The sequence below is a fragment of the Saccopteryx bilineata genome, chromosome 1 (assembly GCF_036850765.1).
Source record: "Saccopteryx bilineata isolate mSacBil1 chromosome 1, mSacBil1_pri_phased_curated, whole genome shotgun sequence".
Lineage (NCBI taxonomy): Eukaryota > Metazoa > Chordata > Mammalia > Chiroptera > Emballonuridae > Saccopteryx > Saccopteryx bilineata.
The window spans coordinates 81,741,132-81,766,221 of NC_089490.1; the positions used below are offsets into that span (position 1 = coordinate 81,741,132).

The 25,090-nt window shown below is 55.8% G+C and overlaps 1 protein-coding gene across 4 annotated transcripts in view; it reads left to right on the forward strand.

The window, feature by feature from the left end:
- Positions 1 to 915: 915 nt before the first annotated feature.
- CELSR1 (cadherin EGF LAG seven-pass G-type receptor 1) overlaps positions 916 to 25,090 on the forward strand; it is a 138,318-nt gene continuing 114,143 nt past the window's right edge. For 3 of the 4 annotated variants that reach the window (XM_066255115.1, XM_066255134.1, XM_066255123.1), the window contains exon 1: positions 917 to 5,041. In XM_066255115.1, the coding sequence (XP_066111212.1) occupies positions 1,435 to 5,041 (3,607 nt within the window). In that variant the 5' untranslated portion in view covers positions 917 to 1,434. Of the gene's footprint in view, positions 5,042 to 25,090 lie in introns of all 4 variants that reach the window. The other variant, XM_066255128.1, reaches the window with a different exon arrangement.

A 25,090-nucleotide genomic window follows, 5' to 3' on the forward strand; every position in this document is an offset into this window, starting at 1 on the left:
TTCTTACCGGCGGCGAGTGCATCCTCCACCAGGGAAGGCACAGTTCTAGAGCCCCGCAAGAAGAGGGTAGTTTAGGATATCCCTTATCACCAGGCTGTGCCCTGCAGGGGAAGGGGGGAGGAAGGAGGAAGACAGGGTGCTGTTACACAGTCCTAAATCCCCCCAGGCGGTTCCCGCCCCAGGCAGTCTCCAGGGTCCTCACTCCCTTCTGTCCGGATTCGAGAGAAGGTGGAGGCTCTGGAACGGAAAGGCGGGACTATCCGCGCTCTGGCCCCTCGCAGGCTCAAGACGTGAGCTCGCTTCCTCCTTCCCCGCTCCAAATACCAAATGTCAACCCTGGCTCTTTTTCTTTTCGCTGAAAAGTGTTTCCAATCAAGTGGGACCTGAATCCAGTTAGTTGCTTATTGTGTTTCAAAGTCCCGAGAAATTCTTTTGGGGGGACTGGGGAGGCGACTGAAGCACTTTACCCTCTGGCATTTTGCTGTGAAAGTGTAACTGTCCCCGGTAGCTGCTTCTGTTCCTAACGCGAGTGGACACCCCAGTCCCCTCCTGCACCTCGTCACCCATCCCTTTCTCCTTCTAGGACCAACCCGAGCAGCGGCGGGGACAGCGGTCTCCGCGGGGCCGTCCTACCGGGGTGGGGTGTGGGGGCTTTGGGTCTCGCCTGTCCCGGGACAAGCGCAGCCACCGCCCTACTGATAGCGGCCGCCGGGGACCCCCAACCCCCCCAACCCCGCCTTTCCCGGCCCAGCCCTCTCGGCCCCGCCCCCCAGGGAGGGCGGGTGGGGAGGCTGCAGGGGAGTGGGTCGGGCCCCCACCCCTGCCCCGCCTGCGCCCCACGTCTCCATAGCGATCTCTCGGGCGCTCACTATCCGGCCGGCTCCCCCGCTCTCCACCCCCCCGGGCTGAACAATACCAGACTGAGTCAGGGGCGGGGCCGCGCCGGGGGCGGGGAGAGCGCCGGCCAAGGGGGCGCGGGCCCAGTGCACCGCCTAGGCAGCAGCCGGCAGCCGGGTTCTGAGAGGCGCGGTGCCACCCAGACCGCTCCGGGAGCGCAGCCCCCGCCCCGCTCCGGGCCCGCCCCGCTTCCCACGCCGCCCGGCCGAGCGCGCGCGGGAGCCACCTGGAGCCGCCTGGAACCGCCGCCACCGCAGGTTGATTCGCGGCGCCCTCCTGGGACGCGAGGAGGAGCCATCTTGAAACCAACTTAGCAAACTTTAGCAAAGTGCTCTCGAAGTGGAAGCTGCGGGAGAGACCGGGAGCGCGGTCCCCGGTGTCCCCGCCTGGGCCCCCGGAGAGGCGGGGCGCGGGCCGCCCCGAGGGCCGGGCGCCGGGTGCGCGGGAGCCGCCCCCCGGCCGCGCCGGGTGGATGCGGAGCTGCGCCGAGTGCATGGATTGTGCTCCGGCGCCCGGCTCGGGCTCAGGCTCCGGGCCATGGCGCCGCCGCCGCCGCCGCCGCCCGTGCTGCCCGCGCTGCTGCTCCTGGCTGCGTCTGCCGCCCTACCGGCGCTGGGGCTTCGAGTGGCCGCCTGGGAGCTGCGCGTGCCCGGCGGGGCCCGCGCCTTTGCTCTCGGTCCCGGTTGGACCTATGCGCTGGACGCCGCGCACACCCCCCGGGCGCTACGAGAGCTGCTGGACGTGAGCCGCGACGAGCGCCTGGGTGGGCGGCGGCGCGGGCCGGGCCCTGGGCCCCGGGGCTGCACGCTCCTGGGGGGACGCCCGCTGCCGCTGCATGTCCACTTGGCAGCCCGCGGCGCCCCGACCAAGCTGAGCCTCCGTTTACGAACGCGCGCGCACGGTCTCGGTTGCGGCGACCGGCTCCGGCAACTACGGGCCACAAGCGCGGACCTGCGCGCGAGGACTGCGCTCACGGTGCCCCGGTCCGGCGCAGTGCTCTGCTTCCTGGCCCCCGGCGGCGGTGGGGCTATTCTGCCATCGGTGTTGGCGGCCCTGACCAAATTCCCAGCCTGCAGCTGCCCAATACACCCCGGACGCCGCTGCCCACGCCGCCCTTTCTGCCTGCGGCTGGGTGGCTCGGCCCGCTTGCGCCTGCTGTGTGCCCTGAGGCGCGCGGCCGGCGCCATTCGGGTGGAGCTGGAGTTAGAAACTGCCGCAGGGACGCCCTCCCCGTCTCTGTTGCTGTCGCTGTCGCCGCCAAGCCTACCCCAGGCCGAGACCAGGGCGGGGGCGGCGAGGCGGGCCCGGCGGGGCGCTGGCAGCAGTACTAGCCCTCAGTTCCCGCTGCCCAGCTACCAGGTGTCGGTGCCTGAGAACGAACCGGCGGGCACTGCGGTGATCGAGCTGCGCGCCCACGACCCAGACGAGGGCGAGGCAGGGCGCCTGAGCTACCAGATGGAGGCGCTGTTCGACGAGCGCTCCAATGGCTTCTTCCTCATCGACACGGACACCGGCGCGGTAACTACCGCCCGCCCGCTGGACCGCGAAACCAAGGACACGCACGTGCTTAAGGTGAGCGCCATGGACCACGGCTGGCCACGGCGCTTGGCCGCCACCTACCTCACTGTCACAGTTAGTGACACCAATGACCACAGTCCAGTCTTCGAGCAGGCAGAGTACCGAGAGCGCGTGCGCGAGAACCTCGAGGTGGGCTACGAAGTGCTGACCATCCGCGCCACAGATGGCGATGCGCCCTCCAACGCCAATATGCGCTACCGCCTGCTGGAGGGCGCGGGCGGCATCTTTGAGATCGACGCACGCTCGGGCGTGGTGCGCACACGGGCAGTGGTGGACCGGGAGGAGGAGGCCGAGTACCAGCTGCTGGTGGAGGCCAACGACCAGGGCCGAAACCCAGGCCCACTCAGTGCCACAGCCACTGTGCACATCGTGGTGGAGGATGAGAACGACAACTACCCTCAGTTTAGTGAGAAGCGCTATGTGGTTCAGGTACCAGAGGATGTGGCGGTCAACACGCCGGTGCTGCGCGTGCAGGCCACAGACCGGGACCAGGGCCAGAATGCAGCCATACACTACAGCATCGTCAGTGGGAACCTCAAGGGCCAATTCTACCTGCATTCGCTGAGCGGGAGCTTGGACGTGATTAACCCGCTGGACTTTGAGGCCATCCGGGAATACACGCTGCGTATCAAGGCCCAGGATGGGGGTCGGCCTCCCCTCATCAATTCCTCGGGGCTGATCTCAGTGCAGGTGCTGGATGTGAACGACAACGCCCCCATCTTTGTGAGCAGCCCCTTCCAGGCCGCGGTGCTGGAGAACGTGCCTCTGGGCCACTCCGTGCTGCACATTCAGGCAGTGGACGCAGATGCAGGTGAGAACGCGCGCCTGCACTATCGTCTGGTGGACACAGCTTCAGCCTCTGTGGGGGGTGCTGGGGCCCAGGACCCTGCCTCCGCCGATAACTTCCCTTTCCAGATCCATAATAGCTCGGGCTGGATCACGGTGTGCGCGGAGCTGGACCGTGAGGAGGTGGAGCACTACAGCTTTGGGGTTGAGGCGGTGGACCATGGCTTGCCGCCCATGAGTTCCTCTGCCAGCGTGTCCATCACCGTGCTGGATGTCAACGACAACGACCCGGCATTCACGCAGCCCATGTACGAGCTGCGCCTGAACGAGGACGCCGCGGTGGGGAGCAGCGTGCTGACCCTGCGGGCCCGTGACCGTGATGCCAACAGCGTGATCACCTACCAGCTCACAGGTGGCAACACCCGGAACCGCTTCGCCCTCAGCAGCCAGAGTGGCGGCGGCCTCATCACCCTGGCGCTGCCGCTGGACTACAAGCAGGAGCGGCAGTATGTGCTGGCGGTGACTGCATCGGATGGCACGCGCTCGCACACTGCACAGGTCTTCATCAACGTCACTGACGCCAACACCCACCGGCCGGTCTTCCAGAGTTCCCACTATACAGTGAGTGTCAGCGAGGACCGGCCTGTGGGCACCTCCATTGCCACCATCAGTGCCACCGACGAGGACACCGGCGAGAATGCACGTATTACCTACGTGCTGGAGGACCCTGTGCCGCAGTTTCGCATTGACTCGGACAGCGGCACCGTCTACACCATGACAGAGCTGGACTATGAGGACCAGGCCGCCTACACGCTGGCTATCACAGCTCGGGACAATGGCATCCCACAGAAGTCTGACACCACCTCCCTGGAGATCCTCATTCTTGATGCCAACGACAATGCACCCCGGTTCCTGCGGGATTTCTACCAGGGCTCTGTCTTTGAGGATGCTCCACCATCCACCAGCGTCCTCCAGGTCTCTGCCACTGATCGGGACTCAGGCCCCAATGGCCGCCTGCTCTACACCTTTCAGGGTGGGGATGATGGCGATGGGGACTTCTACATTGAGCCCACGTCAGGCGTAATCCGTACCCAGCGCCGGCTGGACCGGGAGAATGTGGCTGTGTACAACCTTCGGGTCCTGGCTGTGGACCGGGGGACCCCAGCACCCCTTACTGCCTTTGTGGAAATCCAGGTGACCATCTTAGACATTAATGACAACCCCCCAGTGTTTGAGAGGGATGAGCTGGAGCTGTTTGTAGAGGAGAACAGTCCGGTGGGGTCTGTGGTGGCAAGGATTCGTGCCAATGACCCCGATGAAGGCCCTAATGCCCAGATCATGTATCAGATTGTGGAAGGCAATGTGCCCGAGGTCTTCCAGCTGGACCTGCTGAGTGGGGACCTGCGTGCCCTGGTGGAGCTGGACTTTGAGGTCCGGCGGGAGTATGTGCTGGTGGTGCAAGCCACATCGGCCCCCCTGGTGAGCCGGGCCACGGTGCATATCCGCCTTCTGGACCAGAATGACAACCCACCAGTGCTGCCTGACTTCCAGATCCTCTTCAACAACTATGTCACCAATAAGTCCAACAGCTTCCCCACTGGCGTGATTGGCCGTATCCCAGCACATGACCCCGACCTGTCAGACAGCCTCAACTACACCTTCCTGCAGGGCAATGAGCTGCAGCTGCTGCTCCTGGACTCAGCCACGGGGGAGTTGCAGCTTAGCCGGGACCTGGACAACAACCGGCCACTGGAGGCGCTCATGGAGGTGTCTGTGTCTGGTGAGTGGCCCTTGGGGCTCCTGCTGGGCCACCTAGGGAGCTGTAGGGACCTGCCAGGGACCTGCTTAGCATGCCAGGGCACATTTGGGCAGGGCCCAGACAACACTTTGGTGATTTGGGACCTCTGGTCGGATGGATGCTGCGATCAATGAGGGAAGGGGGGGGGAGGGTACTCCCCTGCTCCCGCCAAAGTGGGAAGGACGCGGTACTGCTTCCCTCAGCATTTTTTTTTTTTTGCGGGGGGCAAGCCTAGGCTGCTTCAAGTTCAAGATCAGGGCTTCTTGGCATGTTCCTCAGCTGGCCACGGCTCCCAGCTCCCGAATTGTGCTATAAAAACCTGGTCTCTGGTGTTTCTGAGTCATCTGGTTTGCTTGGTGATGCTTTGCAGTCAGCCACACACCTGTCTGGAAAGATCAAAAGTCACTGCCCATCCTGCGTGCCAGTCAGTTCCCAGGTGGGACCGTTGGAAATTGCTGGCTGGGTCCCTGAGTCACCCTGTAATATGGCTGGAGTCAGTTCCCCGGGTGTCTCTTTTCTGTCTCCTCCAGATAATAACAATCGAGCTATGTGTCCTCTCTGTGTGGGAGCGTTTTGAAAAGCACGGCCACATTTGATCTTGGCTTCTGCACTAGACGAGAGAGTTTCTCATTAGAGGCCTGCCCAGGTCGCTGGTGGAGCCAGTGTGGGGACCCAGTTGGCCCATCCTGGGGCTGGTGGTGAGCAGAAAAGGGAAGAATGCCTTGGCTCAGCCAGCCAAATGCCTGGCAGCAAAGAGTTGGTCCCTAAGTGCCAGGTGGGGCCTGTGGGTTTGGGGGTGTGGGATTGGGGAGATTCAAAGAGAGGAAAAGGATTTGGCAGGGCAGGGGTTGTGGGACAATAAAGAGACCCTCAGCAGCTCCTCAAGGGGGTTTGCCTGTGGATGTGATCAGCTGGTGTGGTGGACAGGTGACCTGAATGATTACCAAGAAAGCCTTGAATCTGTGGGTTGTCAATAATGTTTAAGATTAGTCTTTGAAACAATACATTATTAGGATACGCTATCACCATGGGAGTCCCAGAAGAATTTAGAAGTTTGTTTTCTGACCTGTTTTGTTTCCACCGTTGGCTGTAATTCTTTCTATACTAAGAGTGGTTAGCAAACAGGTTCTGGTTGTTTGCTTATAAGATCTGGAGCTTACGGTCCTACTTAGAAGTGATGTAATACCTCAACACAGATTCTGGCAGTGAGGTCAGACTGCAGGTGACTATTTTAGGTTTTGTAAGGCTGTGAATATGTGTGGAGAATACGGAATGACGCCTTAGGGAGAATTGTTAACTCAGGTTATGGCTATTCCAAGCAGCAACAACATTTAAAAAAAATATCTCTTTCCTAAATTCCATTTGCATTTTCTTATTTCTTTAATCTGCTCGATAAAGCAGAGTAGGAACTTTGGCCTATGTAAACACAACTTGGCAGTATTGCAGGGTGTTGCTTTTACAGGGGACGTGGTTTTTTTAGGGGAAGTGGGTGCATGCTGGGATCAGGGATGTTTTGTGTCTGGGGCATCAGGAATGTGGGCCCCCCTGTGTTGGCCGGATAACAAGGTTTAGGATGGATTTCATTCAAAAGAAGTTAGTTATTGAGAGCTGCCTTGGCTAGCTGGTGGGTCCACAGCCTGGATCACAGACAAAGGTGGGCCGGGATCTGTGCTCTGCAGCAGAGATCCAGTTCTGGGCCCTGAAGCCTATGTGACATGCCCTCGTTCAGTCAGGCATGAGGGGCTTATGTGTCGACCCCCTGTCCCCCCCCCAGGTAATAATGATGGCCTTTTGCTGGATATCAAGCAGTTTTCTATAATCTATATTTGCACTGCCACTTAAATTTCTGGTTACTAGGAAGTGAGTGGTGTTTGGCTGCTGCCTATTTTACAGATGAGGAAACTGAAGTTCCGAGGTGTTAATAACATTCTCAGGGTTACACACCCAGGGAGCAGGCATGCCAGGTGTCAAACCAAGATCCAGACCAGACGAGCCCACTCCTTACACTCCCCTCGCCTACCTGAGACTAAGTTTTTGAGAAATTAGTTGCTAAGCCAAATTGTGTCCATGGCAAATCCTTGCCCTGTTTGAAAGGAGGCACCTTTGGGCCCCAGCCAGCTGGCTCAGTGGCTACAGCATTGGCCCTACGTATGGACATCCTGAGTTCAATTCCCGGTAAGGGCACACGGAGGAAGTGATCATCTGCTTCTTTCCCCCTCCCACTTCCCCTTCTGTCTCTCTTCCCCTCTCTCTGCCAATGGCTCTATTTGAGCTGATGCTGGGTGCTGATGATAGCTCTGTTGGTCTGAGCACATCAGCCTTAGGTGCTAAGAATAGCTTGGTTGATTTGAGCATCGGCCCCAGATGGGGTTGCTAGGGTGTTGCTGGGTATATCCCAGGGGCACGTGCAAGAGTCTCACTATTTCCCCTCTTCTCACTTAAAAAAAATTTTTTTTAAATAAATAAAAGAAGACAACCCAGCTGCTGTGTAACCCTTAGGTCATTTGACACTGATTTCATGCTCCGAAGAAGCAAATCACTTATAAACTATAAGGTCCGTAATTTCTAACCGCAGCGCACTGTGTAGAAAGAAAACAAAGCAAAGAGATCAGCCTTTGAATTAACCAGAGTCGATGCTTAGCTTTATTGAGGAGCAGTGGAAAGCTGTTGTTTCAGACTCATGCACTGTTTCCAATGAAGTGTTATTGGCTTCCCCATTTACAGCCATGCCGTAAAGCTTCTCATGCAGAATTACCGCCCTGGAGGTGCTGCCCTGAACAGCCCAGAATAGGTTTTGTGGGCTCCTGGCCAGGAAGGGCAGAGCCTCCGGTGAGACGCCTGCTGGGAAGGTGTCCCTGGGGGCGGTGCCTGTGGTGGATGTGGGTGGAGGTGGACCTTGGGTAGAGGTGCTGGGTGGACATTGGTTCCTTTCCACCCTCGGGGGAGGGCTTCAACAGTTATGCCCACTGTGAACAGATACTGTCGATGGTTTTGTGTAGCCTACCCGAGGATAAAGCACCATCTGAAAAATTTTTGAATTCTGAATACAGTGGAAGTCAAATAGCTGCCTTTTTGGGATGACATCCAGCCATACGAGATGTTTCCTTTGCACGCGACAGGGTTTAAAAAAATTTTTTTTTTTAGAGAGAGAGAGAGAGACGGGATAAGGGGAAAGAGCGAGAAGCACCAACTTGTACTAAGTAGTTGCTTCTCGTATGTGCCTCGACTGGGCAAGCCCAGGGTTTTGAACTGGCAACCTCAGCATTTTAGGTCAACACCTTATCCACTGTGCCACCACAGGCCAGGCTAAAAAAAAAAAAAGGTTAAAAAAAGATTTGTTTTAGAAAGAGAGGCAGGGGAGAGAGAGATAGAGGCAGAAACATTGGTCTGTTCCTATATGTGCCCTGACCGGGGATCAGACCCATCAGCCTGTGTATCAAGATGATGTTCTAAACAACCGAGCCATCTGGCCAGGGCTCCACACAGTGATTCTTGAATGAGATTTAAAATTTTGTGGTAGGGACTTTTGATTTATGAATGTTTATAAAAGCTGTGTCTGAATTTTTCAAAGTGCTTGGCCAATAATCCAGTGGGACTCTCGAGCATTGGGTGCCTTCTGCAGCCTTTCTAGATGCTGGTGTTGCGGTAACGTGGACATTTTTAATCCAGCTTGAACATGTGTGTGTGTACCTGTGGGTTTAGAGCCTTAAATCTTGCATTGCAGAGCTTGACATTTGGTAGAAAATGTGGCCCTGCATTTGTGGATGGTGGTGCACCTGTGGACGTGGGGGAACGTAGTGCTTATGGGGTAAAAGTGATTGGCCGGTGAGTCGTTCAGACATGTCAGAAAATCCTGAAGCGGTGAAAGCAGGTTTGAGTAACCTTTTTGCAGTTTACTTTGGTGGAGAGAATGTGGTGTGATGTCGCCCAGGCTTGATAAAGTTTTAGAAAGGATTTTCTTAGTTAAATACAGGATATCGTAGGGACTTTTGAACAGATGATTGCACACAAGGAAGTAGAACATGGACAGCATAGCAGGCATCCACTGAGTGCACGGTGTTTTATTTGTTTAAGAGTTTTGACTTGAGCCACTGCCGTTGGGGAGCTAGCTGGGTTCTCCCGCAACATAAATAAAGAGTTAAGTGCTTTGGCAGCTGATTACCCATCTGATGGCTTCAGTAACCCCGGAGATGGTCACTTGCTAACATAATTTCAGAAACACTGGCTCAGAAACAAAGGAGTGTTTATTTGTTTATTGAACACCTACTATGTGCCAGGGCCATTCTGTGTGAGGCCTGGGAGAGCCCGTGTGGCCCTATCCTCATGGAAACCAACAACGGATAAAAGCGTCCCTGGCAAGGGGGACCTGGGGAGGCTGTTTGGAGGGTTGTCTGGTAGGGGGTTGGGGCAGTTTGAACTGCTGATGGGGACAGCACTCCAGGCAGTGAGCATGGAGGGGAGGGCGGGCCCAGCACAGGCAGCTGAGGAGCATGGGTGACGAGGTTGTGAGGTTAGGTGGTCAGATGCGAAGGCGATATTGGGGCTGAGTGCCAGCCGCTCTGCATGCTGGATCTCCCCCAGGTGCTGCCTGTCCGAGCATGTGCCTTCTTCTGCTGTAGCCTCCACCTGGCGCTCTTGCTGCAGTGCTGGGGTTTGGACCTGGGATGGGGCTCCTGAGCCATGTTGTCTCAGGCTGTGCTTTACAGGATAAAGGACTCTGGGCGTGCGAGGATGCAGGGGAGGGAGGAGTGATCACCAACCGCGGGGCCTTATAAGCGGGGGTGTTGACTTGGAGGAAAGACCACTTTTGGACCCCGTACAGCTGGGGCATCTTTGAGATTGTTATAAAGATGGTCAGTTGTGAAGGTCTGGGCAGGAGAGACCAGCTGGCTTCATGGCCAGAGGTGGTTAGCATGGTTATGGGGCCGGGGGTGGTCAGTGTTTCTTCTGCACATGTGTGGGGGCAACTGGGCAGAGGGTGTGTGTGACGAGGACAGGGTGCAGGCACAGCCTGCAGGAGCTGTGGTTTAGGCAGCCTGTTGGTGGAGTGGACCTGCCTGGGAGCTAGACCAGGAGGAACTCGTGGGCCCGGGGCCGGGGTACTGGGGAGGAGTGAAGGTCCTGAAGGCGTCACAGTGGCAGTAGGGGAGCCTGAGGACAGAGGTGTGGTTTGGGTTGGCCAAGGCGAGGCCCTTGGTGTTGGCCAAGGGGAGGCCCTTGGTGGTCTTTGCGGATCAGGAGTGGTAGGGGGCCTGGGAGCCCCTGGAGGAGCAGAAGACAGAGTGGCCGGGGGGTGAGTGAGGCTCAAAGGCGAGGGGGAATGATTGTGGGAATGTGGTAGCCGGCAGTGACCTGGGCTGAGTTGAGGGTGAAGAGGAGTTGATCTGTTAACGTGCACAACCATCCCAGCCTGTCCTTGACTCTACCTGCCCTCAGGTGTGTACCTAGTGGACACTGGCACTTTTTGGGGTCTCTGGGCCCAGTGGTAACCATGAGTCAGTGTGGCCACGCTGAGTGTGGACAGGGCTGAGGGATGGGGACGGGCACGGGGACAGTAGTTACTGCTTCCTGTTGAGTCACAGGAAGTGTGATGGAGGAGCAGTTGGGTCAGGGGACCATGGGCAGGGGCCAAGGCCACAGGTGCCCTGGACTCAGGAGAGCCAGGTGCCCCTTCCCAGCACTGGCTGCCTGGTGACCTGAGGTATCCATCTGGCTTCACCTACCACTAGGGTGACAGGGAGACTAATCTTTAAAATCCAGGAAACATCACAAGCACCTGAGCCCCTCGGAGTAGGATGGGTGCTAAAGGCACAACTGGAAAAGTGACGCGTTGTTGGTGACGCCAAACCTGTGCAGGGCCTGGTGTCACGGGTGAAAGCGCACTGTGGCCTGGGCTATGCACACACCTGCCCGTGTGGACGCCCGAGCAGAAGCCTGTTGAGGAACTGGCAGGTGGACAGTGGGTGCCAGGCCCTGGCAGTGTCGTCTGAGCCCGGGGGCATGTTGTGTGGCACGGGGCCACGGCCACCACCCCTGCCAGCACTCAGTTCCTAGCAGAAGTAGATTTTATCATGTGTGGAAACTATTCCTAAGTTTGGCGTGATTTCATTCGGCTCACAGCCTTGGGGAAATAGTTTTCTGGTTTTTCCTCTTGTCTTGTAACCTGAACGGGTAGGTTTGTAGGAAAGCCCTAGAATTAAATTCCTGAATATGGGGCGAGGGTGGGGAGTAAGTAGCCCTCTTGCTTTCTGCCTGTTTGTTTGGGAAGGGGAACTGGGTGACCCGAGGAAATGCAAGAGGGTCAGGGTCTCAGGCTGTAGTGGTCAGGGGGACCACCTTGTGGTTGTGGGGCATGACAGGGGTGTACTTTTACTCTACCCTGTGCGCCTGGCACACAGTAGGTGCTCAGCCAATACCTGTGGGTTATTTATAAAATGAGCTGGAGGGGTCCTGGGGGTGGTCCACCTGCTGAGGCTATAAGCGGCTCTGATTCCTCCACTTGGGGACCAGAGAGAGGCCAGTGCAGAAGGCAGGACACCCGCTGGCCGCCCTGTCAGTCCCCTGTGCATTGTGTGGGGGCACAGCCCAGGGTGAAAGGAATAAGCAGTTTTCAGGACGTCTCTGAGGGCTGATGTCCATGCTCTAAGATCCGGGATGTGTCGGGTGCCCCACGGAACTGCTGCCCTCCATGGCGGAGGCAGTCCCTGCCCCCTGGTCTTGCCCTCTGCCCTCCCCCGCTCCCCTGTAGCTTCGGGGTCAGGTGGTTAGTGCCTAACCTCTACAGACCAAGGAGGGCTGCAGTGGAGCATCCCAGCCTCAGAGCCAGTGGAGCGCAGGTGGACACGTAAGAGCTCTGTCACCACACTGTCCTGGTCTGTATGTCTCCTATTCCCCAGGCACGTGCCTGGGGTCTGCCTGCATCATCTCACTGAAATCTCAGAGGATCCCCCTTTTGCAGGCAAAGAGACTGAGACTAGAGAACTCACAGCTGCAGGCAGAGCCGGGCTCCAAACCCTGGTGCTGAGTGCTTCCTTCAGGCCCCACTGTCAGCTGATGGCTAAGCCTGGCAAGGGGAAGCTGTGCCAGGACCGCGGCCCCTGGAGCTCAGGTTTGGGGACTCTGGAGATAGAAGCTCGGTGTGAGTGACTATGTTGCCTGAAACGGGGGCTGAGGGTCACGTGTGCATCATGCCAGGTTCTCTGGGAGCACCTGCCCACTTGCCTCATTCCTTCTCGGTGATCAGGGCTGCGGCATGCTGCAGGATGGGGGAGAAGGGGGCCCTGGGGAACTGCGCCCGAGTCTCTGCAAGGTCTCCTGTAGTGGAGCTGTGTTATAGGAACGTGCGGAATGCAGGACTCGTATGCACCAGGTGCAGGGAGGGATGTTGGTGGTCGGAGCTGGGGGGGGGGGGCGGCAGACACTGATGAGGAGGCCTCAGTGCACAGATTCTGCTGGTCAGGAGACACCTCCCTCTCTCCATCCCTCCATCCATCAACCAATATTTTTCTTTTCTCATAGTCTGTTTTTAATGCCATTTCTTTATCTTTTTTAAAAATCTTTTTAGGATTTTTAAAACATCTAATCTAAATGATCCTTGGTTAACATAAACTAACCATCTAATTCAAATAAAATCATGTGCTATGTTAGCATTCGGACATAAGAACTCTCTTTCACAGGGCAATATTATCAGTGAGTTCATTGTTGAAGCACCATTTTCAAAATGCAAAGTGATGTAGGTGTCATTGTGGGAGACTGCCACACGTTACCGTGGTCCCCGCAGCTGTCCCTTGATGCGTTGCAGGGTGTCTGTGGTCCTGGAGAGGACAGGTGTTTGCGTTGGCAGTGAAACCTGGTCACATACCCCCACCCTGCTGGCTGCCAATGTGTCACGTTGGCCGCCTCTGGGCCTCGGTGTCCTCATTGAAACAAAGGAGTGGAATGATGGCGGCCCAGGACCTCTTCTGAGTCCTCCCATGTACGTTCTGTTGGTTAAGGATCAGACAAACAGCCATCCAGCCTGGGGGGGATCTGGCTGTGACTTGGGAAACCTTTCTCTTGCCATATATGTTGCAGGTGCTGAGAAATTATCTCATTTAAAAGCCATTACAAAATATTTGCAAATCATATGTCTGATGAGGGACTAATATCTAGAATGCATAAAGAACACTTGCAACTCAACAATAGGAAAGCAAGGAACCCGATTAAAAAATGGGCAAAGGACTTGAGTTGACATTTCTCCGAAGAGGACAGACAAGGTGGCCAACAAGCCACCAAAAGATGCTCCACATCACTCATTGATGGGGAAATGCACATCAGAACCACAGTGAGATACCACCTCCGCCTCCTCGTCTTTGGGGTGTTTGTTATCAAAACAACACAAAACAGAACATAGCAAATGTTGATGAGGATGTGGAGAAATTGCCCTGTTGGGAAAGTAAGGCGGGGCAGCCACTGTGGAAAACAGTATGGCGGTTCCTCAAAAAAAAAATTAAACATAGAATTAGCATAGAACCCTAGGAGTTGTAAACACCTGAAAGAAATTTGGGTTTGCACACCTGTGTTCATGACAGCATGATTCACAGAAGCCAAGAGAAGGAAAGAACCCAGTGTCCATCAGTGGGTGAATGGATAAAAGCATGTACTTTTTATTATTTGACCCTGAAAGGGAAAGCAATTCCGACTCCTGCTACAACACGGATGAACCTTGAGTACACGATACTCAGTGACATTAGCCAGTCTCAAAAGGACAAGTACTGTAGGATTGTAGAAGGTTCTTAGAGCAGTGGAATTCGGGACAGACAGTGGAATGGTGGTTGCCAGGGGTTGGGAAGGTGGAATGGGGAGTTGGTGTCTCATGGGGATGGAGCCTTCAGTTTTGCAAGATGAATAGAGTTCCTGGGGTGGGTGAATGGTGAGCGTTGCACAGCAGTGTGAATGTATGTAATGCCACTCAACTGTACACCTAAGAATGTTAAATTTTACAAATATTTTACCACAATAATAATAATAATAATTAAAAGGGCTAACACAATGAAGCTGTTCCAGCCACTCAGGTGCTGGACCTTTGGGAGAGGTGCCTCTGCTGTGTGGTATCAGGGGATGTTTTTTCCACCAAGCGCAGCGCCCTCTGGGTCTGTCCCAGGTCACTGAAGTCACCCGGGGCCCCTCCTGCAGGGCTCCGTCCCTGGTTCTGGGTGTGTCTGAACTCTCAAATGGTGTCTCACCCTCACAGACAGCAAAAGGGGGAGATACTTTAATAGAACTTCTGTGTCTGATACATGGGTAAAATCTCTTTGGTGTTTACTCATAATCAATGAGTAACTGCAACGATAAACAGGTACCTTGTTTTAAAAGCCCTGGGTGAGAGGAAGGGTCCTCAGGCCCCGGGAGCTCGGGTGTCTCCAGTGCCTTGCAGCCCAGCGCAGGAGATGGGTTTGTGGCTAGGGATTCAGGCCAGAGATCAGCCTCTCAGCTGTGGGTTCAGGGAAGACTGGTGCCCCGGTCTGTGTTGCTGGGGAAGGGGCTCTGCACTCCCAGGCTCACCCCACCCCTGAGCCCCTCCCTTATGACCACGTCTTAGGTTCAGTGCCACTTGGAGCATATTGCTGGTCCAGGCATATTTTTGTGGGCATTTTAATGCATTTAACTTATTAGCCACAATCTCCCTCCTTTTTTATTTTTATTGAGGTGAAAGTCACATAACATAAAATTAACCATTTTAAAGTGAACAATTCAGTGGCATTGGGCATATTCCCAATGTTATGTGACTGCCACCTCCAAAGGAAAGCTCGTACCCACTGCCATCACTCCCCAACCCCCAGCCCCTGCCCCTGGCTAACACAGCCTGCTTCTGTCTCTGGATGTGCCTGTTCTGGACATTTCAGACGGAAGGAGTCACATACTCTGTGGCCTTTTGTGTCCGGCTTCGCTCACTTGGCAGTGTCCTCAGGTCCATCATGCTGTAGGGGGGTCAGTGCTTTGTTCCTTATTTGTGTTGGTCTCTTTTGGAGCTGGCTACCCTGGACACCTCACCAGACCCCATCATGGCCACCAGGACTGCTAAGTGGCCTCTGTCCCGGGGTTCTCAAGAAATACTAGAGCAGCCTCGGAGAACTAGACTTTTTCTGGGGCAGTTGGGAGGTGTTGGGGGAAGATCAGTGGATCAGTGACTCTGGCTCAGAGGTAATGACTGAGAAGGAGTTCCCAGGATCCGCGACAAGGAGCACTTGGGAGAGTCATAAATCTGCACTCTCTCTGTCCTGTCACTTTGCATCTGGGAGGGGAGGTGGCCTGAGTAAGAGGTTCTGGATTCTTCTGAGACACCATGCTATTTTCAGGGGTCACTGGTGCTGCCTTCCTGAGAAAGGGCATTGGGCGTGGGGTCAGCAGGGGTGGCACCCGGACAAGCGCCTGAGATGCCAAGGACTGACTTCGATGCAGGCACACCAATCAGTGTTGCAGGTTGGGGGACCCTACAGGTGGGGACGGTGGAGAGAGACTTTTGAGGGTGCCAGGAGCGAGCAGGCTGTGGTCAGGGTAAACTGAAGGGTAGAGGTGGGGTTGTGGGGAGGGGCTAAGTGATGGTGAGCAGCCCCAGTTAGGGGCCCGGAAGCTACAGCCTCATGTCTCGGTGGGGCCTCTCAGAACGGGTTGAGCTCACTGGTGCTAAGCAGTTATCCCTTGGCCTCCCCTCTTCAGCTGCGATTTGAGGTCAGGGGTCAGCGGAAGCCCTGTCCTCTGAGGCCTGAGTGGGGCAGAAATCCGGAGAACATCTTGGGGTTGTTGGTGGCCGTGCAGGTGCCCCGTAGAGCTGCCGGCCCCTGCGTGCCCCTAGAGGGTTCCGCTTCACTATGGGCTTCATTCAAGCTCCTCACGAAGCCAGCAGACTTGTTACCTTCCAGCTGGGTGTTAGATTTAGTCAGAGCTGGGCCATTCTCTTTGAGCAGGTGCTCAAGGTTAGAGACCTGCTAAGTTAATTTCCTGGGTCGGCTGTAACAAAGTTACACAAACTAGGGCAGTGATGGGCAATCTTTTGAGCTTGGTGTGTCAAAATTCGCCAAAAAAACGAGCATAACTCGGGTGGTGTGTCACTTTGAGAAAAAACCCCATAATTTTGCGATATTTATAGTTTAAATAACAAAATTGTATAATTGTAATATATAACTATTTAATAAACGAAAAACTAATTATTTAACTTACCTGCTTAGTGACTTCTTTGTTCATCTGTCAGTCGGTTTCTTTTGTTGGTCTTAATATTATTTAACTTGTGAGGGGGAGGGGCAATTCTTTAACTAACCTGCCTATTAGTGATTTTTTTGTTGCTAAATTTCATTGGCTAAATCTTCAATTGAAGGTTGGTATTTTGTACACTTCAAGCCCAAGCAAGTGCTACTAACTTCATCTGTCAGTCGGTTTCTTTTGTTGGTTTTGATATTATTTAACGCTGAGAGTAAGGTCTCACAAAAGTACATAGAGGGAAAAATTGTGAGTAAAGCCATTGCTATATTTTTCAGGCAATAAATATAGCCATTGCTATATTTTTCAGCAATTTTTCATTGCTAAAAGTGTCTGGTAATCGGTTCCAGGCACTCCAAATTTCCTGATCGTAGTGGCACTCTTCTTGATTCTCCAAGCGGCACCTTTCCAGATTCTCAAGCTCTGACCTCAAGTTGACAAATACCTGAGCCCAGATGCTGTCTTGAAATTCTACAAGTTGCATCTTATGTAAATTAAGATGGCTGCCACTATTTCTAATGGCGGGAAACAGCACCCATAGGACAGACTCTCGCCTCTCCCAGCCTCCCCCTCACTTATCTTATTGAATAGTAATGATGGTCAATTAGAAATCCATGACACCCCAGAACAGTAGATTGGATGATGGTTGCTGTGGTTGCTAGTAATGGCGATCACAGGGCCCCCAGAGATGCATCCCCCGCGGCATTCTGCTGCTCCCTGCTCCGCCCGCCGGAAGTGAGGTCAAAGATCCCCTAACGCAGTGGTCCGCAACCCCCGGGTCGCGGACCAGTACCGGTCCATGGGCCATTTGGTACCGGTCTGCAGAGAAAGAATAAATAACGTACATTGTTTCTATTTTATTTATATTTAAGTCTGAATGGTTTTTATTTTTAAAAAATGACCAGATTCCCTGTTACATCCGTCTAAGACTCACTCTTGACGCTTGTCTCGGTCACGTGATACATTTATCCATCCTACCCTAAAGGCCGGTCCATGAAAATATTTTCTGACATTAAACCGGTCCGTGGCCCAAAAAAGGTTGGGGACCACTGCCCTAACAGCCTAACCGGAAGTCCCAGAACTAGACGCTCTGTGCCGGAGTTCTGTTGTTTTGGCCTACAGACCTCCGGCACAGAGTGTCTACACTACAGCAAATGTTTTATCCTCAGCTACTGCACCTGGCCATGCAGGAGCCGAGGATGAAACGTCCTTCTCGGCATGCGGCCCCATACTTCTCTGGTATGTGGCTGCATGTGGCCGCGGGTCATTGAGAATGGCTACGCATGTCAGTGCTGACACGTGTGTCATAGGTTCGCCATCACGGAACTAGGAGCTTGCAACAATAGAAGGTTACTCTGTCCCAATCCCAGAGGCTAGAAATCTGCTGCTTTCAAGGTGTGGGCAGGGCTGTGCTCCCTCTGCAGGCTTGGGCTGGGGTGAAGGAGCAGTCCCTGTTCCTGCAGCCTCTGGTGTTCCCAGGGGTCCTTGCCTTGTGGCTGTGTCGCGCCCCCCTCCCTGACCTCCACTGTTGCACTCCTCCTCCCTGGACATGTCGTGGCGTCTCCTCTCCCATAGGGACCAATCACACTGCATTAAGGGCCCACTGCATTTCATCCATGACCTCATCTGAATCTATATATCTTCATTACAGATGCAAAGACTTTTTTTTCCAAATCGGGTCTCTCTTTTTACTTAATTTAGACAATTAATTTTAACGGGGTGACATTGGTCAACTAGAGTACGTAAGTTTAGAGAAAACATCTCCACATCATTTTGACATTCGATTATGTTGTATACCCATCACTCAAAGTCAAATCGTCCTCTATCACCTTTTATTTGGTTTTCTTTATGTCCCTCCCCTCCTCCCACTCCCCTCGCTCTCCTCCCTTCCCCTTCCCCTGGTAACCACTTCACTCTTATCCATGTCCATGAGTCTCAATTTTGTGTCCCATCTATGTATGAAATCATACAGTTTTTAGTTTTTTCTGATTTACTTATTTCACTCAGTATAATGTTATCAAAGTCCATCCATGTTGTTGTAAATGATACGATGTCATCATTTCTTATGGCTGTACTCGGTATATTCCATACCACATATATATTCCATAGTATATATGTACCACATCTTCTTTATCCAATCATCTATTGAAGGGCTTTTTGGTTGTTTCCATGTGTTGGCCACCGTGAACAATGCTGCGATGAACATGGGGCTGCATGTGTCTTTACGTACAGTGTTTTCGAGTTTGGGGGGTATATTCCCAGTAGAGGGACTGCTGGGTCATATAGTAGCTCTATTCTTAATTTTTTGAAGAATCACCATACTTTATTCCGTAGTGGTTGTGCTACTTTACATTCCCACCAACAGTGGATGAGGGTTCCTTTTCCTCCATAGCCTCTCCAACACTTGTTATTACCCAAATCAGGTCTCATTCACAGTTCCATCCACTATAGCATGTGCCTTGACACTCACGTGGGTCACTCTGTCTTTCTGTGTTGTCCTGGGTGATGGAGCTCTCTGCTTTCCCATGAGACCCACAGCTAAGCCCACCTGCTCACCTGAAACACAGCATGGGTCTCCCTTTTCATGCCTGGTGACCCATCGGGATCCTGCTCCTTTGTTCTCCTCAGTCTCTGAAATCAGACTGAATAGGGTCCGGAATAAGGTCCCTGTTGGTTGTTCACAGGCTCCTCCCTCCCTAGATCCCTTAGGAAATTATACTAGTGCTTGGGCCGGGTGGACATGCTCCTGCCTCTGGGGGTCACTGAGGAAGGAGGGGTGCAGAACGAGTGTGTCGTCAACAGAAAGGCAGTACGTTGGGGCGTGAGGCCTGTTCTGAGATGACAGCACACCCGGCCTGAGCCTTTGTGCCTTGATGCCAAGGGACACAGCTGTGGGTGTTACCTTTGCAGCTCAGCTTGTAAGCGTGGAAAATTCTCTGATGGGTCATTGAAAGCAGCCCCCCCCCCACTGAAATTTTCAAAGAAGAGAGGATGGAAAATATTAAGTTTTATTGTTCTGGGAGATTTCCTGTGCAACCGGCACGTGGCTGTTGGAGGTCAGGGGTGTGTGTGTGTGCAGGACAGGAAGTCCAGGGCTGTGAATGATGGCCTGTTTGTGTGGGCACCTCACTGTGGGACAGTGTGCCTGAGAAAGCAGGGCTGGGGGCTGGGCGGGGTACAGAGTGACTCTGGTGCTGCCACCTGCCCAGACAGTGCCTCTTGGTGTGAAGTAGAAGACAACAGGACTGGATAGGATCTGCTTTCAGGGGAAACCGAGCTGGGGAGACCCAGAGGCGGAAGCTGAGGGCTCCGGGGCTGGGACAGCGGTCTGAGTCCTGGACTGGCTGGGAGTCCATTGTGTTGACGGCAGGAATTGTATTTTCCCTCTTGTTTCTGTCACTCATCAGCCTGGCCGTTTTGGAACCCAAAGCAAATTTGGAACAATGTGCAAACTGGGCCAAGCTCCTTCAGGGGCCAAACTTGTATTTGGAGACTCCTTTCTCTGCAGCTGGGGAAACTGAGGCAGGAGGACTGGGGGATGGGCTGCCGGTATAGCTCAGGTGCACCTGCCTGTCTGCAGAGCATCGAGACGGAAACTTCTGCCTCAAGAGCTGGAAGCACAACCTTTGGTTCTTTGTCCTGACCCTCCGCCTGCTGCCTCTCGGCCAGCGTGGGAGTTGGCGCTGGCCCGGAGTGCCTGGGACTGAGGCGCTCCAGGGTGCAGGACTCCAGAGCAAACACCGGGAAAGTCCTGCGCAAAGCAGGCTGGGTTAGTCACCTCACTGTCACCTGGCCTGCCAGTCCCTTTCCCATGCCTCATCCTCAGGCCTGTGGCCCAGGGGGCCCGCAGCAGGCACTGACCGGCCCTGTCCCTAGTCACTGTCCTGGTCTGCTGGACGCAGGGCTTGCCTCTGTCAGATGTGTCTTCTACAGAGTTTGCAGCGTCCTCTTCCCTCCCCCACTTTGTCCTAAGTGCTGCCCATGGGGTAAGCCACTTGCCTGCAGGCTCAGCTCTCACAGTGTAGCTCCGCGGCCTTCGCCGCCTCCTGCCCCTCCACCTGGGCTGAGCAAGTGTGGTGGGACCTGAGGCTTCATTCAGCCGTCATACCTTCTCCTGAGTGTGATTCTGCCCCCGCCGCACCCAGCGCCCCACCTCCCAGAGCCTCAGTTACAGCTCTCACGTCAGCTCCTGGGGACCTGGCCGGCTGTGCTGCTATGTCACCTGGGACCCCTCCCTCGGGACTTGCTCCTAGGATAAACGCCCTGTGGCAGAATCAAACTCACCGTGTGGGCCCTGCTGCCCTGCTGCTTCCCAGACAGGTCACGTCCCTCCCACCCCGCTCACTCTGTCCTTGTCAGTCCTGCTCCTCCCGCATCCCGTCACCTCCTTCCTGTCAAGGCCTTGTCCTCCCCAGAGCCCCCATCTAAGCGAGGGGCCCTTCCTGTGAACTCTGGCACCCATGGAGTCCTAGAGCTCGGTGGTCACTGAAGGCCCACAGGCGGCGGTGCTCTGGGAGCTGCTGGCGGGACCAGGCCAGGTGGGTGTTTCCTGAGAGGGGAAGATTCAGGACTTTCCACAGGAAAACCTCGTGCTCCTGGGTGTCCTCTACACTCCCTGGCTTTGAAAAGTGAGTTTTATTAACCAGATGAATCAGTCTGTATCCATCCTGGAGACAAATGCCACTCTGGGTGTCTCAGTCAGGGAGGGATCGGACGCAGGGAACCGGGGCTGGAGGTGCAGAGGGGGACCGTGCAGAGCTGCTCCCACTCCAGGCCTTGGTCGCCCCTCCGCACCATAGGGACTGGTGCTGTCCCCTTCTCGGGCCTGTCCATGCCACCCAGGGGTTGGGCTAGGTCAGTGGCTTAGGACATTCCTTTAGCACAGAACGCTCCCCACAGGACATCAAGGAATTATAAATGAGCCCATTCCAACAGGGTGCCCTGGGAGGGGACGGGCAGCAGGGGAGCGGGCCCTGCCAGGCACCATGGGAAAGCCTTGGCCTTTGAGGACAGCACAACTGAGACCACAGCGTGGAGGGTACCCTGGTGCCCCCCTAACCATTGGGTTGGGTGTGTGACAGCATCCCTGAGTTCCAAAGGTGACACAGACTTGAAGGTTAGGGAGTGTTTAGTGGACACCAGGCAGCCCAGAGTGGTCTGGCGTGCTCACTCACCAGGTTGGAGGGCTGAGGGCTGGAGGGCTGAGGCTGGAGGGCTGAGGGCTGAGGGCTAGAAGGCTGGAGGGCTGAGGGCTGGAGGGCTGAGGCCTGGAGGGCTGGAGAGCTGAGGGCTGGAGGGCTGAGGGCTGGAGGTCTGGAGGCTGAGGGCTGAGGCTGGAGGGCTGGAGGCTGAGGGCTGAGGCTGGAGGGCTGAGGCCTGGAGGGCTGGAGGCTGAGGGCTGAGGCTGGAGGGCTGGAGGGCTGAGGCCTGGAGGGCTGAGGCCTGGAGGGCTGAGGGCTGGAGGCTGGAGGGCTGGAGGGCTGAGGGCTGAGGGCTGAGGCTAGAGGGCTGAGGGCTGGAGGGCTGGAGGCTGAGGGTTGAGGCTGGAGGGCTGGAGGGCTGAGGCCTGGAGGGAGGGCTGGAGGCTGAAGGCTGAGGGCTGGAGGGCTGAGGGCTGAGGGCTGGAGGGCTGGAGGGCTGGAGGGAGGGCTGGAGGGCTGAGGCCTGGAGGGCTGAGGGCTGAGGGCTGAGGGCTGGAGGGCTGGAGGCTGGAGGGCTGAAGGGAGGGCTGGAGGGAGGGCTGGAGGCTGAAGGCTGAGGGCTGGAGGGCTGAGGGCTGAGGGCTGGAGGCTGGAGGACTGAAGGGAGGGCTGGAGGGAGGGCTGGAGGCTGAAGGCTGAGGGCTGGAGGGCTGACGGGTGCAGGCAGGTACCCCGGGTGGGGCAGGGGCTCCAGGCTTTTCTTGCAGTGACTTGCACTTGCCGAGTGCGTGGGGATGACTCAGAGATGGCGCCGGGCTGCTGGTTTGCTTAGGTGCACAGCCGAGCCATGAGCTCCAAGCTCCGAGCTCCTCGGTGTGGCTCTGATCTCAGGGTAGAGGGACTTTCCCAGACGTTCTGCTGCTCTTAACACTGGGGTTGGGGACCACTGAGTCTGTTACAGTCTGGGACACGAGGCGGGTGAGCAGGGAGAGTGATGGCTACCCATGCCTTCCAGGGGGGATCTGGTGGTGGTGATACCCTGTCTTTTCCCCAGGCCACGTTTCCCTAGCCCTGCCCCTGGCAGGCAGAAGGGCTGGGTGACAGGCCTCTGGGGTCAGAACGTGGGACGGAGCTGGGCATGTGGGCTTCACCCAGTGGGACACCAGGGGCCTGTTTAAACATCGAGGCTTCTGTGTCACAGGTTGGCAGTTTAGGTGTGAGTTAACTAAGTACAGTTTAGAAACCTGGACCCCAACATCCCAGCAGTCTCACTCCTTGGCCCTTGGCACCGTCCTCTTGGGGCCTCAGTGGGATCCCCTGGTATTAGGGTCCAGCCTAGTGGGAAAGACTCACATTCAAGGTTAGAGCCAATTCCATTCTCAAAGACCTGTTCCCGCTGGGGGCCGGGAAGTGACAGGAACACAGGTGACAGGTAAAGAGCTGGGACAGAGTCAGCAGCCTGGCACACAGTCTCTGTTATCCTCAGGGAGTGTGACTGCACTGTCCTGTGGCTCCCGCTCCGGACTGCCTAGTCCAGCCAGCACCTGTTAAGAGCTGTCGGTGCAGGGGACCCGGGCCTGGGGACGGAAGGACAGGCTGGGCAGAAGGGTTGCTGTTGCTGCTGCATGAGGTGGGTGTGCCGGTGGAGGGGGACGAGGGTGAATCCTGTCACCCCAGGCAGGGTCTCCTATGGGGCATCTCAGGGCCCCCCAGCTGGTCTTTGCCCCCCAAGTCCTATAGGCAGAGGATTTTGCTCCATGGACTCGAGTGGGAACTTGAATGTGTTGTCACCTGCATTTTTGTGTGGATGTTTTTGTGTCACTGCCCCGGACTCCGTGGAGACAAGGATGTGGGGCTGACTTCAGTGTCCTGAAAAGCCTTACTCAAGATCCTACGTGGGGGAGGATTTTGAACATAGGTTTTTATCTCCTTGTAGATTTGTAGAAAGTGATCATGGATGCTGGTTCCCGGGTGTTGTCTGGTATATAGAGAGAAAGCCATGGTAGGACTCTCGTTCCTGGAAGAGCCCCCCCTGTTCTAGGTCACTGAGCAGTGCTGGGCTCCAGGCGGCCCCAGCCCCAGGCCCCAGGGGCACTGATCTGATAGTGTGGCGTGCTGAGTGGCAGCTGTGGTGGGGCTGTGGGATGGCTGAACGCATGTGCTCACAGCCCAGGGCAGGGTCTCGGGCCGTGCAGGGCCACACGGGAGCACAGTGGGCAGCCAGGGCCTGTGGGGGGCAGACCGTGTGGTGACAAGGGGGAGGCTGTGGCCCTGGTTCCTGCAGGAGGAGGTGGTGGGCTTGTTTAAGTAGCTCTGCGGGATGGCAGGGAACGGAAGCCCACTACTCAGGAATAAGCTGAGACCAACTGTGCCTGGTGCCTGTGATGAGGAGGGTGGCTGGGCCGGGGGCCCTGGGCAGGGAGAGCAGGTTTAGGGGGCCTGTGGTTAGGCTGTTTGAGGCCTCCTGGTTATAAAGCTGTCAGACAGCACGTCACTGGGACACTGACTTTAGGGGTTCCACCAGGCTCGCCTGTGTGCCTCACTTTCCCCATCTGTAAGTCTGGGGCGTTTGTCTCTAAGTGGAGGCCCTCAGGGCCTACTGAGTGCTGTCGTTGGCATGACACCTGGAGCCGCTGGCCGTGTGGGGTCGCCGGGCTCTAGGCCGTCCCAGGGGCCAGGCCTGTGTCAGCGCAGGGACCTCAGGACGGAAGTGACTGGTGCTTCCCGAAGGCAGCAGGATGCTGGGCGAGTCACAGCAGGGTTGAAATAGCTGACGCTGGGAGGAAGGTGAGTGGAACTCGTCACTTCACAGTCATGTGGCCGGGGCCAGGGTACAGGGATGCTCTTACCGAATGCCTGGGCTGCATAGTGAGAAAAGGCGGGCGGTTGTGTGGAGTCAGCAGGAGATGCTGGCAGAGCTGCCAGCGCTGCGGGCAGCAGGGCGGGTGCTCAGGGTGCCACGTGTCTGTGGGACAGGCGACCGGTCCTGCTGCTGCCCCACACCTGGGAGGTGCCCACGCCAGCTCGCTCGTGCTCTCTGACCCCTCCTCTGTTAGCCATCAGCCCCTCCTCCCTGCAGGGTGCCCCTTTATGCCTTACTCACTTTAGAAAATTCTGGCAATAGGCAAAAGCATCAAGGAAAAAGCAGGAAATCAACCCAAACCCCAGGCCCGGAGATAGTTCCTGTCCACTTTGTGGTTTAAGTCCCAGAGGAAGACAGCTTTCCTGGTTGTCCGAGTAGTGGCCATGGGCTCAACCCCATGTAAGCACCTAACTCACCTTCCTCCTGGCCTGGGTCAGGGTTGCCATGGTGATGGAAGCTCCCTCCGCTTGCTTTCGAGAGGCACCTCTGGGGCACTTGCACTGAAGAGCTGTCCCTTTGTCCAGGGACAATGGGGTCCTGAGGACTGCTGTGTGGTCAGCTCACTTTAATTACTAGGAGGGGACACCCTGGAAAGGGGGAGCTGCGGTCTCTGTGGAACGAGCCGTTCTCCTGAAACGTTTATGCTTGGGTCCCTGGCTTTTAAAGTCGCTTTTTATTTCATGCCGGAAGGCTGTAGCTTTTATGACTTCAGCTTTGCGGCCAGAGGTAAGCCCCGAGGACTGCCTCTTGGAGGGTTGTCATCCCTACAGGACTCAGGGGATTCAGAGCTAA